Raw genomic sequence first — 14,614 nt, forward strand, 5'->3', positions numbered from 1 at the left:
CCGTTTCCCCAGCGCACACCAGGTCCCCGTGCACACCGGCTGTCCCCATGGCCCCTGTCCCCGTGCACACCGGCTGTCCCCATGGCCCCTGTCCCCGTTCCACACCGGCTGTCCCCATGGCCCCTGTCCCCGTTCCACACCGGCTGTCCCCGTTCCGCGGGTCGCGCGCACGCCACTGCCCCGCAGGGTGGCCGCGCATGCGCAGCGTGGCGGCGCTGTCCGTTCAGCACCACGCGGAGCCGGACCCGTCGGACCCGCCGCTGCCGGTGAGCGACGGCCCCAGTCCCATCAGACCCTCCGACCCTGCCAGAACCTCCCGGACACCTGCCCTGCTCCGCTGCTCTCCGAGCGGGCTATGCCACCCCTTGCCGCCCGGCAGGGCGGAAAGACCGGTCCCTGGGGCTTACGGTTCTCACAGCACCCCCAACCGGCAGCTGCTGGGCCCAGCTGCTGCGCCGGAACGGGGCAGCCCTCCCGGGGCCGCCCGCGGCCCGCCGCTCCCAGCCCACATCCTCCCACTTTGCCAGCCATCTCCTCCCGCCCGCTCCCTGCCGGTGCCCCGCCTGCCTCCGCGGCCCCGGGAAGCGAGCGGGGTCCGGCCCCTCGTCCGCAGCCCCCGAAGAGCAGCGGCCGGGCCCCTGCCCGCGCAGTTGCCATAACGACTCTGCGAAAAGAGACTTTGCTCGTTCCTGCCCTCTGCCGATTTGCGGGGCAGGCAACTCCCCGTTGGTGCGGCACTCAAACACCACCCCCGCACCCCCACCCCCACCCCCCCCTCCGAGGTGGCCCTGGGAGTGTGACCCAACCTCTAGCTCGGATCTGAGCACTGCCGTCTTGAGCAGCACCAAGCTGCTGATCACTGCTGGGAGAGGCACTATGAAAAATTCATCTGGCAAATGCACAGGGACAACATACAGCAAACGAGTCCTTGATCCTCCGTCCCAAGTTCCCTGGAAAGCAGTAACCTGCCCACACAACCTGGTCTGCTCATTCTCTCACAGGGTGAAAGCTGGTGGTCTGCTCATTCTCTCACAGGGTGAAAGCTGGTTTGGAGAAAGGTTTTCTTTCCCCAGGGTCTGTCCTCTGGGGGAAGCTACTGACACTGTCAGCTCCTCGGCACGTGCCTGTCTGAGTCAGCACAGTGCATTTCTCATTTGCAGTAGAACAAGTGATGCAGGGATTTTAAGTTTTCCTTGGGAGTTGAATATGCCCCGGCCATGTCCTGGGACAGCTCTTCCTTCCCTTGGGGTGGAAGATCCCTATTCTTGAGTTCCTGATGTGAAAAGCAATGTCCCACCTGCCAGAGTCCCCTAATATTCCCCCTGTAAGTGAATTACTATGACTGAAAGATGGTTTTTCAAAATTATGGTCTTGGTCTGGAGAGGAGGTGAGGAAGCACAAGCGAGTGAGGGATTGCAACATTCAGTTACATCAGGCCTTTGCTAAAGGCTTTCTGTGCCAAAACAGAACTGGCTGGGAGCCCCCAGCTTGTGTTGAGTCCTTGCTAAAAGGAGCTGTGCTGTGAAATGCTTGTTCTCCTTCCTGAGCAATATGTGTGGCATGTGGGACCTGTTCTGCTCCCATACTCACCTCTGTTTATGTTTTTCATTTCATCAGATGCAGCTGGGCTGGCTGAGTCACTTCCGCAGCAGCCTGCTGCCAGCAGGGCTCAGAGGTGGGCAGTGTCAGTCCAGGCTGGGTACCACAATGAGGTGGGGAGGCACTGTTATTTTAGAGGCAGAAGTGAGACATGTTTGTATTTGTTTCACCTCTGTGGCATCCCAACCTTTTCCTGGCTTGTGCTGCACATGCAGAAGGTGAAGACTCTCCTATCTTTAAGACCTGGCACCAAGGGTTTGGTTAGTACAGAGCCGTCTTCACTGACACACTCACAGCAGCACTGAGGGATCACACTTAATCCAGCTCACTTCAGCCTGTTTGCAGGACAGTAGTCACTGTGCCAGGGCTTCCAGACTGCTGCTTCTCAGGCAGTACTGACTTTTTTTCAGGTGCAGCTCTCAGGGTCAGCATTGCCCTGGGAAACAATGAACAGATTTTGTATCCTGCAACCTGAAAACAGATTACCTAACTCACCACCACAGCAAGTGTAGTGGGGTGCTTGCTCTGACAAACCTCTTTAGCCCCCGAGTTCAGTGCAGCCCTGATTTTGTTTTATCAATAGTTAGGAGAGTGCAAGCAGGATGGGGAACAGAAGGGTAAACATGCCAGCTGTGTCAGAGCATAGCAAGGGTGCCTGCCTCTAAAAGGGCAGAGCTTCCCCAGACACAAACCAGTCACTCAATATCTACCCAATAGGGGCAACTGAGTCAGGCCCAGCCTCATGATCAACCAGCAGAGTCATGATGATGGGGCAGGGCTGAGGTCCACCTAGGACATCAACCAACAGGGGAGGGTCCAAATCAACAGTGCCCAAAGCCTAGCATAATAACAACTTAGCTAGGCTAAGATGGAGACCAGTGTCTCTGTAACTGTTAACAAAAGCTAAGAGCCCCAGACTGATCTCAAATAGAGCCACTGGACCTATGGGCAGGAGTGGTGGAGGCTCCAGGCAGGTCTGGTTAGGGCCACTAAAGTTTCATAGTGCCCCAAGGACCTTGACAACTGTTGGCCTTTGGGAGACTTGGTAGGCAGGCAGACAGGTTATGACTACAGCTATAGCTACTGAGAGGTATGTGCTAGGTACTAGAAATTATGGATGCTTTCCAACTGTGAAATGTGAAATGTTTAGATTGTTCTCTTTCTTCTCTGCAGGTTGTTTGCAGATGTAGAAAGAGTATCAGAGACTGTTACAGTACTGTGGAGGTGTGTGCTGAAACACAACTACACAATCAGGATGTCCTGTGAAGTCAGCAGCCTAGGACTACAATGGTAAGGATCCCAAAATAGTACTGGTTTTGTGCTCACATCTGTGAAATTTTCCTAGATGCAGAGTGATTGTGATATGGTTGTACAGCATCTGCAGTATGGGGAACAAGTGGTGTAGCTTTGCAGTGAAGGGACAGCTCCAAGCAGACAAGTTTGAAGAGCCAGAGCTTTGTTCTGCTCTGTTCAGTCAAGATTTGCAGAAAGGTCTTGCCCTTCTGATGGCATATGCTCTGCCTAAAGTGGGTCTGCATTTTTCTTGAGAGATGTCTGTAAGTCTTCTTATTAAGCTTCAGCTATATGCACATTTTTATTTGAGCCATAATATCTCAAACTGGTCTACCAAAACAACTTTGAGTTGCCCCTGATGAGTGGTGGGCTGTGACACCTGCAGTTCTTGCTGGACAGCTGGGGAACTGTATTGCAGAGATACCTTCAACAAGCAGGGGACACATCAGTTCCATGGCTTTCCTGTTATCCCAGTGACCACTGATGTCCTGTGAGGGAAAGCAGGGCTCCTGTGTTAGGCCTTGAGCTGATCCATAGTAATGAGAGACCAAGCTGAGCCCTGGGGGAGGAAACATTAGCTCACAACAACTGCTGCTGCAGCTTTCTTGTGTATTGCTTGGAAACATATGGTACTAGCTGCTCTCAGAGCCAGGGCATGACATCTTTATCTGCATGAACATCCCCTGAAGTGAGCAGAGACTTCAGTCAGCCTCACTGCTGAGAAGCAGTGCTGGTGCCTAGCTGTGCTTCTGAAAGAGTCTAGAGAAGTTTGCTCTTTACCTCGTCCTTTGGGAAGCAGAGGTGAGATTTAGGAAATTGGGCCCTGAAGGGAGGGGAGTCTTTTGCTTGGAAGAGCTGACCCAAAGTCAGGAATCCCAGCCTTTGGTTTCTAGAGATGCTCCTGAATTTCTGGCTATCGTGGGCAAGTCATCCTCAGTCACGCCCCTTGACTTTTCCCTGGCATTGAAAATGCAGTTATTCTCATGTCAGAGGTGTTGTAAGAGGTTGGCTGGGTTTCCCAAACCCTGGTGGGTTCTCTGGAAGCTGATGCTGTCAAAGAGTACATGACTTATTTTTAGGAGTTTAGTATGGTGCTAAGCCAATACTATTCTGACACGCTAAGATCTATCACCTCATATATGATGGTTTGGCACCTTGCTGGCTAAACACCTTTAGCCTTGCAAAGACTTTGGGAGCATTTCCTTTACAGTTTTCTACTAGTCTCAAGTGGGACAAAAGATAAGATCTTTTCAAGGATACAATAATTCTGCAATGTTCATTCCTCTAAGATGTGAGCTAGATGAATGCAGCATCACAGAAGTTCAGTAAAGCCTCTCAACACTGTTTTTCCTTGAACTCTAACCAGGTTCTTTCAAAGGATCTGTCTCCATCTTTTCTCTGGCTGCAGGATAAATCTGACAGCCTCCAATCACTCTCAGGGTTGGCGTGGACCACAGCTGGACTTCTTGGTTGCGTGGGAGAAGATGTTGAGCTCACAGGGCAGGTTCTGCTGTCAGTGAGCGCTGAGATTGCACAGTGACACCAGAAGCCACTTTTAAGCTGGTGAAGCAAGAACATATGATGACTTCTGTTCAGCTCTTCCCTGCACATGCCATCTTCCTCCTTCTCTTATTGAGAAAAGAATCTGACAATACAGCCAAGTCTAAAAAAGAATAAACAGAAGTAAAGCAAGGCTAAGTTCTGCAAGTCCAGGCTGAAAGAGGAACATGCATGAGGAGCTACACACAAATGCAAGGCTGTTCCGCAGCATCCCCCTCATGAATCCACTGCATTCAAGCTTTCAGCGTGTTCTTTGCGTGTGTCTCCACACATCTCCATAATGGCAGGTTTTGCTCAGTTTTCTGAATATATTTGTAATTACTCCTCCACAATGATCTTCTAGGATTTTCATGCCTTTTACACAATTCTGTATGTGCCTGTGCTGACCTGTGAGAGGGTCAGGCTGTGTGTCTGAGGCTTACTGTCTCTTCTTGCATAGAATGCTCTTACTTTACACCTTTTCACCTTTCTCCATTTGAATCTTGAGGCTGAAGGTGTGGGGAAGGGATTGCATCTTACTGCTGCAGAGATTAGCTGGAAAGCAGCTCCAGAGATCTGTGCTGCAGCACAAGCATGTCCTGGAAGGCTACACCAGAGAACTGTGATTTGGGTTTCTTCAGACTAAATTTGTCTCTTTGATGCAGTGACTCATCATGGTGAGGTGGGTCTGGTGAATGACCTGCTGGCACCCAGGAAGCTCTGTCTTCAGTGGAGAGCCCACCTCACCAGTCAGAAATCTCCTGCTTTCCTTCAAGACCATCTTTCCCTGAGCATCTTTTTGCCAAGTGATACTCCCACACAATTGTTCCCCTAACTGCTGTGTAGGGAGATTATTTATGGCTCAAGTTGTGCTGAGGCCCCACCTCCCACATCTCCAGGACAGGTTTTATCATGCTGTCATTTCTGCCTTCATCTTGACAGAGTCATGTCATGTCGGTGCAGGAGAAAGCCCGCTCACTGTGTAGGTGCTGCCCATCACTGGGACAGAGTCTGAGGGTATTTCTGCAATAGCAGATGTTCCTGGGGCATTACAGAAATATTTTGTTACAGCTCACTCTGAGCACCAGCACATAGCTTATGACACCACCTTTCTACACTTCCACTCTTTCAAGTCTGTGCTCCTTCTGCAAGAGGGAGAGCACCAGGTAGTGAGCTGGGACACTTAGTAAGGCAATGACAGTCAGGCAGACAGTAATTATCCTTTACACAGATTGTAGTCTGCACTAGTTCATCTCTCTGGCAAGACGTTTTGCAGTCTGTCTTCTTCTAGAGTGCCTTTCACCCTGAAAAATCCCACTGTGGTCCCACATGACTGCCCCATGCAGGAAAGCTGCAAGAGGCACAGAACAGTGCGGGTGTGCTCTCCCAAGTTCAGGCAGGATCTCCAGTGCTAGCTTTTTGCCCTGACTAAGCTGTAAAGTAGCATTTGTATAACAGACTGTCAAGGGAGGGTTTTTTCACCGTTTATCCTTAACCACCAGTCTGGTGGAATAATAGATAAGTGCATCAGCCCATTAAAGACTTGGCTTATGCTGCAGTGGTCTTTTTAATATACGTCTAGGATGTGGTTGGGTGTTGGCACCAGAGGCAGAAGGCATTAATTAGAGCCATGTAGTTAAGTCTAGGCCCTGAGGGAACACATGCAACCTAATTGGTTGCCCTGGAGCCCTCAATGCAGAGAAGAGGGGAGTTCATCTTCCCTTGCTGTCACTGGGGCTCATCTCCTGCAGGGCTGGAGTTGCTATTTCCATGATGCTTCCAGTGAACTGGGTGAGGAGGATCTATCTGCTGATGGAATGACTGTCCCCACTTGGTGGGCTACACTGTGCCCTGAGTCTACAGTACAACCACACTGACTTTGGCAGCAGTGAGGCAGAATACACCCTTGTGCCTTTTGCAGTGCCTTAAGCACAAACTGTGCCAAAGGAAACAGCTCTGACAGCCCCCCTAGCCTCAGAGGAGCAGTGCCAGGGTGTACTGGAGTGTTTACCCCAAGCGGAGCTCAAGCTGCAGCTGCAGGAGAGGAGACTGATCTGTGTGCTTCAGGACATGCTGAGCTTCAGCCTCTTCTGGGGCCATCTGGGGGAAAGAGCTCTCGTCTATCCCCTCTTCACCCAAATTTTATCTAGATCTGTACAGTTGCTGGTACACTATGACATCTCAGGTTGATGTCTTCCAAGCAAGAAATTCATCATTAAAGACACCCACACCCTTCTGACCTTTGGAATAGAAAACTGTATTTCAGGCTTACAAAGAAGAGCAAGGGCAATGCTGGCAACAGTTAGAAAACTCCTGGAAGCTGCCTATTGCAGAGCCCAGGAGACTGAAAAGGATGACATGGAGCTGAGGGGACTCTAATGCAGGAAGGATGTGGTACCTGCAGGCAAGGACTCAAGTTGTTGAAGTACCCAAGTGACAATAAAGAAGCTTCCCAGGGCACGGCACTCCTGGCTCTCTAGCTAAGTCCTCTGTTTTGGGGCTGTGGGGTAGAGTGTGGGAGACTCTTTGTCCCTTTCTGTTATCTGCCAGAGGGGTACCCTGCTCCCTCCTGTCCTGCATCAGCTGGGGAAGGATTTGTAACAGGGAGGGATCAGGAGAGCCAGGGCTAAATCCGTATCCAAGCAGGGCTTTCTTATGGCAGTGCTGGCCAGACCCATGTATGTGGGCACATCTTTCCAGAGTTACAGGGCTATGGGAAGGTGAGGGAGAAATGGAGCAGGATGTGGTACGGAGAGAAACAGCTACTGCTACTATGGGGGAAATGGATGTTTTAGACAAAGATGTGTTTTCAGCAGATGGTCTGGATCTCAACTCAGAGTGGTAGGAAAGGACCTCTCTCTTACCTTCTGCAGCTCTCAGCAGGGTTGCCTGCCAGGGAAGGCATAAACCTGCCTTGTCCTGGTATGGTGACACTGGGAAAGCTCTGAGCTCTTCCACTTGGTTAAATTTGTCACTCTGGCTGTGGCTTAGAGAAAAGCCTTTCCTCTCCCCGCCCTTCTGCCATCAAGAAGCTGCTGAAGGAATCAGGTCGTTGATCCCACAGCAGCAAGGCCCCTAATTAGCCCAGCTTCTTGGAGTCTGCCAGGAAAGCTCGCTGTGTGTGAGGGAGCTCTGAGACCCACGGTCCTCAGTGTGGGGGAGATGGGCCCTGTGCAGGCAGAAGCCTGGAGAAGGGAGAAAATGGCAGCACTTTGATGCATTAAATATGAGGAGAGCCTGCCCAGCCTGATGCTTTCTCCCCATGTTCCCACGTCTGGAAAGGAAGAAAGAGACCCACTTTCTGGGTGACAGCAGGCCCAGGTGGGCATGTAGCTGGGCTTGCAGCAGGCAGGGAAAGCAGCAAGGAGGGGCAGCTTTTCCCAAATTCCTTTTGCAGGCATGATGTGCACATGAAGCCCCAGCTCCCCTGGGCTTCTCCTCTCACACACATTTAATCATGATTGCTGGGCAGGATAATAAAGTGCTGTTTAATAGCAAATCGATCTGGCAACTGTGAGAGCACAGAGTGCTGACTGCCAGTCCCAGTGGCTGCCACATGCAGAGCCAGCACGCTGGCAGCACGGTGGCCTGGAGCCCAGCCACAGCACCCCTCACCTTGGTACCCAGCTGTTCTGTATGAACTCTGCTCACACACACTGCTGGTACCAGTGGAGCACCCATGGCTAAGCAGGATACAAATGACGGGCTTTTTTTCCCCCTTTGTAGCTAGGAGTGGTTTCCAGAGACTGGCATGGCATTTATACCATCCTTGGGGTGCCTAGTGACTCTGTGATATCAAGTCCCTGGTGGCCTTAAACACCTTGGCACCCACGGCTGTGGTGTGCTTAGGGTGATGAACTTTGGAGAGGTAAGTCCGGGGACCAGCAGCCTGGGGATGTTGGCCAGTGGTGTAGGCCCCATGGCAGCTTTTGTCTTCTTCTCATGGTTCCTAAGCAGTGGTGGGGCAGAGGGCACAACATACAGGGCTCTGCATACTCGTGCACGAGGACAAGTGCCAGTGGTCCAATAACTTGCATGATGCTGAGTAGGAATGAGCAGGGCCACGCTCAGCCCTGCATGGCGATGTGCACACTGATGAATGGCATGTGCACATGGGGGCACCCGAACATGCATACGGGGTCGCACCACCAGCGCACGAGGCCAGGTTTGCACCGGCACGCGGGGGTGTGCACAGCGGGACCCGGGGTCGTGGAGGATGCTACATGGGGCGGGGACCCACCCCGGGGACCCACCCTGCCGCACACGGGGACACGCACCCGACGGCGGCGTGAATTCGGCATCTCCTCGTGTGCCGGTGCCACCGCGCGGGGCGGGGCGCGGCGCCCGGCGGGGCTTTCCATTGGCTGTCGGGGCTGTCAGCGGGGCGGAGTGACAGGCCCCGGACCGGGATTAGCGCGGCAGGGAGCGGCGTGTTGCGGCCAGCGGTACCGTACCGTACCGTACCGTACCGTACCGTACCGTACCGTACCGTACCGTACCGTACCGCACCGCACCGCACCGCACCGCACCGCGCCGCGCCGCGCCGCGCCCGACGGGGCGAGCCGTGCCGTGCCGGCTGCAGCGCGGAGCAGCGGAGCGCAGGATGCGGCGGCAGCATTGCCGGTAAGACGCGGGGAGCGGAGCGGGGCGGGGCACGGAGGGGACCGGAGACCGGAGCGGGGCATCAGGGGAGTGGGGAAAGTTGAAGCAGTTGTTGCGGATACCGGGTAGGCTCTGCGTCCCTCCGGCAGCGGTGACCGGCGGGCGGCGGCACGGGGCTGCGGTGGCACTGGTGGCACCCTGTGGGGCCGAGACACCCCCACGGAGCAGCCCCGGTGTGCCGGTGCGGCGGGACGGGCGCGGGGCCGCTGCACGGGCAGGGAGAGCGCGGCCGGCGGCTCCGCGGGGGGAGCGAGCGGGCGGCTCTCCCGGCCCCCCTGGCCGGGGGGCCTCCCTCCTCATCCGGATGGATGTCACATCCACTCAAAGCTGATCCCGCCGAGACGGGAGGTGCCGAGCGAGAGAGGCCGGGCGGGGAGGCGACCGAGGAGTGAAGAGCACGCTCAGCCTCAGCTCAAAGAGGGAGAGCACGTCCCCTGCCTAGACACCACGTTAGGAAGGGGGGTCCTCTCTTTGCCCCATAGCTCCCGGACTGACAGGGACCCCGCTTCGGTCACCACTGCATCCCTCGAAACTGCTCCGCGTCCCTCCGGAGGGCAGACTCATCTCCCCGGGGCCATCCTGTCCTAGCCCCTTCAGGTGGCCCGGCAGCCACAGCCTGGTTTCCCCAATTCCCTGCCATGGGTTTCATGTGCGGCCCCAAGCTCTGCATCTCTTGCTTCTGTCCCATCATTGTCCCGTTCTTTGCCCAATCTCCTCTCATCCTCCCCCACCTCCTGTGCGTTGTCCCCACACTCCCGTGGCGTGGGTGTGCTCTTCCCCAGCAGCATAAGCAGTTCCTGCTGCCTGCTGCCTTCCCTCTGCATCACTGCCAGGCAAGCGCCTGCATGGGGACCATCCATCCCCTGTTGCACTGGATACAGCTCAAAGTGAGGGCCAGGAGATATCTCTGGACATCCTTTTGGCCGCTAAGAAGGGACAGTCAGGAAGAACAAGTTTGTTGTGAGATCTTTTATTGAACAAATTAAATCCCTCACCGATGTGCTGCTCCCAGCTATGCCAATACAGCTCCTGAATTTTTCTCTTTGAATGCGTGCCCAGGGTTTCCCAGACAGACACCCTGTAAGCTTTGATTTGCAGGACTTCTCATGCCTTTAGGCAGCAGGACCAGCAAGGCTTCCTCCAGCCCACTGATGCTTTACAGCCTAACCCATTCATTACAGTGATTTACAGAGCACAACTGAAATCACAAAACGTGAAGCCTTAGTTCCATTACTGGGTTTTTCATCTCAGTTGCATTTGTGCTTTTTACCTTTCATTATTAAATAAAAGCTCACTCCACAGGATTGTGTAGCCATCTGGCCTTGGTAGGTCAAAGGCAGGCATGACCTTTACTCTGATTTTGATAATTCTTTAATAACCAGAAGGACACTCTGGTTATCCTGTTTATTCTAGTATTAACTCACATGTATTGAGATAGGCTGGGTTTTTTAGATTTGCTATGTTACAGTGAATACAAACTATTCCTAGTGATAATTTTTTTCCTTGGCATGTGTGTCAGTCTATATTCAGATAAAAAGTGGAATTTCATTTGAAATATATAAACCCCACATCTTTATTATTTATCAGTTAACTTTGGCAGCCTTGAATGTGAACACAACCATAACAGGAGAAAAAGATTTTAAAAAACAGTAACTGATAAATTAAACACGAGAGTATACTTTTGCAGTTGGGTGAATTAAAAGATTGCTGCTGCTAAGCAGAAGACAGATTTTTAGCAATGCGATAGTGCAGATAAGTGGGTGCCTGCCCGACAGGTGTCATTTGGGCTATTTTATTAAGAGTTATGTCTCTGCATCTCTGGAGCCTAAACACTGTGAAAAATCCAGCCCCATGTCCTTTAGGAATTTAATCCTGTCTGGTTTGCACTCAGAAACAGGGAGAAGAAATCATTCTTTCATATTTGCAGCTGGCATTTGGTTTCTCACTTTCTAATGGTGAGAGTGAGGGACTTAGTATCTTGGCATCTGCCAGAAGGCAAAAGCAGACAAGACAGAGTCTTCTCTGCATATTAGGAATTCGAAGAAACTCTGGGAAGGATAAGTACAAGTTTTAGCTCCAGTGGGAGAAAGAAAAATGTCAGCAGTGGGGCTGATGGGGGCTTCGGGTCCTGCCTTCCCCTGCAGTCACCCACCTGCTGCTGTAGGATGTCTGGTCCTACTTCTGGGTAAATGGTCTCTGCAGAGACAGGCAGGCAAGTGAGCTGTATGCAGAACAGGCATGCCTTGTTCCCCCAGGCTAGGATTGTCTGTAACCACTGCTTTTTGGATCTACTGGTGATGACAGCTCTGTCTGCACCACCAGTAGTGGCTGCGGCATGTGCTGGTGTGACACAGTATAAAACCCAGGCTGACCTCCAAAGAGAGAGGCTCCTTGCCCTTGCTGCTTATGTTAAACTCATTGAGTAAGTGAAATTGGAGGATGTCTCAGTGATCCAGTATATAATTTCCCCCCTCCTTACTGAAATTATTTTAGTGTGCTGTAGGCTATGGGTAGTAAATATATTCAACCTAAAGCAGGATAAATGAAACCCATTTTATAGTGTGCTCTCACTGTGTCTGGGGTGCTGGTCTTAGGGGGAAGTGCCTAATCATCCTGGCACCCTGGGGAGAAAGCAAACACTCTGGGTGCCTGGGGACCAAGCAAGGGGCTGCCAGCGTCCCTGCAGTGGTGCTTGTGTGATGCCCTCAATGAACCTTGCCTGTTTCTTGCAGTAGGAGGGGTTTGGATGGAGGCTGTCTCATCTGGAGCATCCCTTTCTCCTGTTGCAGGGGCAGGGCCACTTTGGCCTGCCCTCCCCATGGCCCCTTTCTCGTGCCTTCTCTTCCCTAACCAGCTCTCCTTGCTCTTGTTTCAGGGCTGCCTGAGGATGCATTGCCTCTCGACTAAGGCATCTCAGGGGTGCCAGGAACCTGCCTTGCTGGGCCTGTGCTGCCCTGCTGGGCTCTGGACCTGACACCTCTGTGCCCCTCTTCTGGCAGGATGGCCCAAGCAGGGGGACCTGTCCGCTTCCACCCCGAGGAGGGCTGTTCTGCCTCGCCCCCACCATTTGCCCACAGGGTGAGCCGAAGGTCCTGGCTGGCAGGGGGGAGCCCTGAGGCTGAACGGCAGAGCCCCCCACCCTGCCTCACCCCCAACCTCAATGCTGGCCGCCTCCATCTGCTGCGCAGGGGCCTGGCGCCTGATGCCCGCCGCTGCCCCCTCGGGCTGTACAGCAGCACGGGCTCCTTGGCTCGCAGACCATCTGATACGGCATCCTTTGGCAATGGGAGCTGCCTGGGCACAGGGCGACTGACTGCCCCCTGCACCCCACGGCGGGGCCGGCCTGGCCCAGCCATTGCCTCCCTGGGCAGCCGCAGCCCACCAGCGATGGCAGCCCCAGAGGGACACAGCTCTGTCGTCACCTTCCGCTTCATTGAGAAGGCCAGTGTGCGGACCCTGGGGAGCCCGACAACACCCCATGTCCGCTGGGAGAATGGTCCCTACAGCCTCAGCGGCAGCCTGGAGCTTGGTGGGAATATGGGAGCCTCTCAGCCCCAGCCCCTGCCCCAGGAGCGTCTCCTGCACACGGTGAAACTGGAGGCCTCCGCATCTGACCCGCTCCTGTCTGGGGGCAGAACCCCAGGGGCAACACATCCCTGTGGGAAGGAGCTCTGTGCCATCAACACCAACTGCCTCTACAGATCCCTCACCAATGGGCCAGAGGAGTTCCCCACCTTCTCCAGGAGTCCCCTGAAGCCAGAGCCCCGTCCCCAAGTAGGTACCAGGGTACTCCACACCCCGCATGGGCCTCTGCCCTGGGGATTCCTTGCACACTCATCATTCTTTCATCTGCAGGGTAACGCCTGGCTGTACCCCCGGCAGAGCTCAGCCCATGCCCAGCGCATCGCCAAGGCCAAATGGGAATTCTTCTATGGCTCCTTGGATGCCCCAAAGACAGGTAAGATGTTAGAAGCGGATGCCCTGGGTTGTGCCAGCCCCTCCTTTGCAAGTCTGTATTGCTGCCAGGACTCTCCCTGGAGCTACCCATCCCTTGGGGCTTCTCAGTGCCCACTGGACAGCTGAGCTCCCCCCAAGGCTGGTCAGTTTGTGTCCTCCTGGGGCCAGATCCTGCACGCACCAACCTCCCCGCAGAGTCCTCTGTGGCTGTGCAAAGAGGAATAACACAGAGTCCATGGCTGCCTCTGCAGAAGGTCTTTTGGGTTCAGATGGGTGCTTAAGGCTGGCTCTGGAGGCACTAGGCCTGACAGCAGCCTGTCTCTGCCTCTCACACTGTTTTGCCTTCTGTCTCCCCATCACCACTGCTCAGTGCCCATCACATAGTGGAGTCACCATCCCTGGAGGTGTTCAAGAAATGAGTGTACATGGCACTTATTGCTGTGGTTAATTGACATGCTGGTGTTTGATCAAATGTTGGATTTGATGATCTTGGAGGTCTTTTCCAACCTTAACAATTCTATGACACATGACCAAGCTCTTGATGTGTGTGTGTGGTGCTGTAGGAGTGGCTCCTTAGAGCTCCTCAGTGCAGCTCTCCATGACTCTGAACACTTGGACCTTCCTTGCAGGATCTTCTGCCCCTGAATCCACACCCCTGGCTGAGACCCCCCAGAAGCCTGTCTCCCCACTGCCCACCAAGCCACCACTGTTGGTACCTGAGCACAGCCTGAGCCATGTGGAAGTGGAGATAGAAGTGTCTCCTCTGGGCAGCCAGAAGCCTGGCTCTTGTGAAACTGGGATTATAAGGAGGACAGTGAAGTACTCTGAGACAGACCTGGACACTGTTCCACTGAGGTGCTATCGTGAAACCAACATTGACGATATCCTGGCTGAGAAGGAAGAGGTGGATTCAGCAATTGAGAGCCAGAAGGACAGTGAGAGCAATCCAAGCTTTGGGGGCACCCCAGGCAGGAGGAACAGCACACCAGAGGAGCTCCCCACCCCAGGCACCGGCTGCTTGAAGGATGGGTTGAGGGACAGGGATGTTGACGAGGACAATGAGGTGTTTGAGGTGATGAAGAAGGAGGACAGGGAAAGGTGAGGCTCCGTGCGTGAGGGCAAAAAGCTCCTCTTACCCTCCTTATTGTACCTTACATGGCAAAACAGGCTCTGCCAAAAAGTATCTGAGCCAAAAATCCCATTAGCTCCATGTAAGCTATGTGTGGGGGTGAGATGGGAGTCGTGGATTTCACCACAGGACTGGGATTGGGGCTGGGGCTGGAAGGGGGCCCTCACTGCCCTATGGAAGGAGTAAGGCAGCACAGGTGATCCAGCCCTGGACACTGAGCCATGGGCCTCGCTCCCCTGGGGTGAGGCCTTGCAGCTCAGGTTGCCTGGCTGAGTCGAGGCTTTCTGCCATGAGTCCTGACAGGTTAATTACATCCTGCCCCAATGCAGGTCATGTCCTGCAGCTGCCCTGGGCTGGCAAGGTGCTACTGGACTACCCTACTCTCTGCATATGACTGTGCTTCAGTGGCGGGAGCAGTCACATTTGCTTGGCCTC

The 14,614-nt window shown here is 53.9% G+C and overlaps 1 protein-coding gene across 1 annotated transcript in view; it reads left to right on the forward strand.

Annotated features, from left to right (window-relative positions):
* The first annotated feature begins 221 nt into the window (after window positions 1-221).
* The window catches only part of PSD (pleckstrin and Sec7 domain containing), a 46,715-nt gene continuing 32,322 nt past the window's right edge, over window positions 222-14,614 (forward strand). Inside the window, exons 1-5 of the mRNA XM_071563832.1 lie at window positions 222-266; window positions 2,773-2,889; window positions 11,969-12,867; window positions 12,949-13,051; window positions 13,680-14,148. Coding sequence (XP_071419933.1) covers window positions 12,094-12,867; window positions 12,949-13,051; window positions 13,680-14,148 — 1,346 coding nt within the window. The 5' untranslated portion in view covers window positions 222-266; window positions 2,773-2,889; window positions 11,969-12,093. The remainder of the gene's footprint in view (window positions 267-2,772; window positions 2,890-11,968; window positions 12,868-12,948; window positions 13,052-13,679; window positions 14,149-14,614) is intronic.

The sequence above is a fragment of the Pithys albifrons genome, chromosome 9 (assembly GCF_047495875.1).
Source record: "Pithys albifrons albifrons isolate INPA30051 chromosome 9, PitAlb_v1, whole genome shotgun sequence".
NCBI classification, from domain to species: domain Eukaryota; kingdom Metazoa; phylum Chordata; class Aves; order Passeriformes; family Thamnophilidae; genus Pithys; species Pithys albifrons.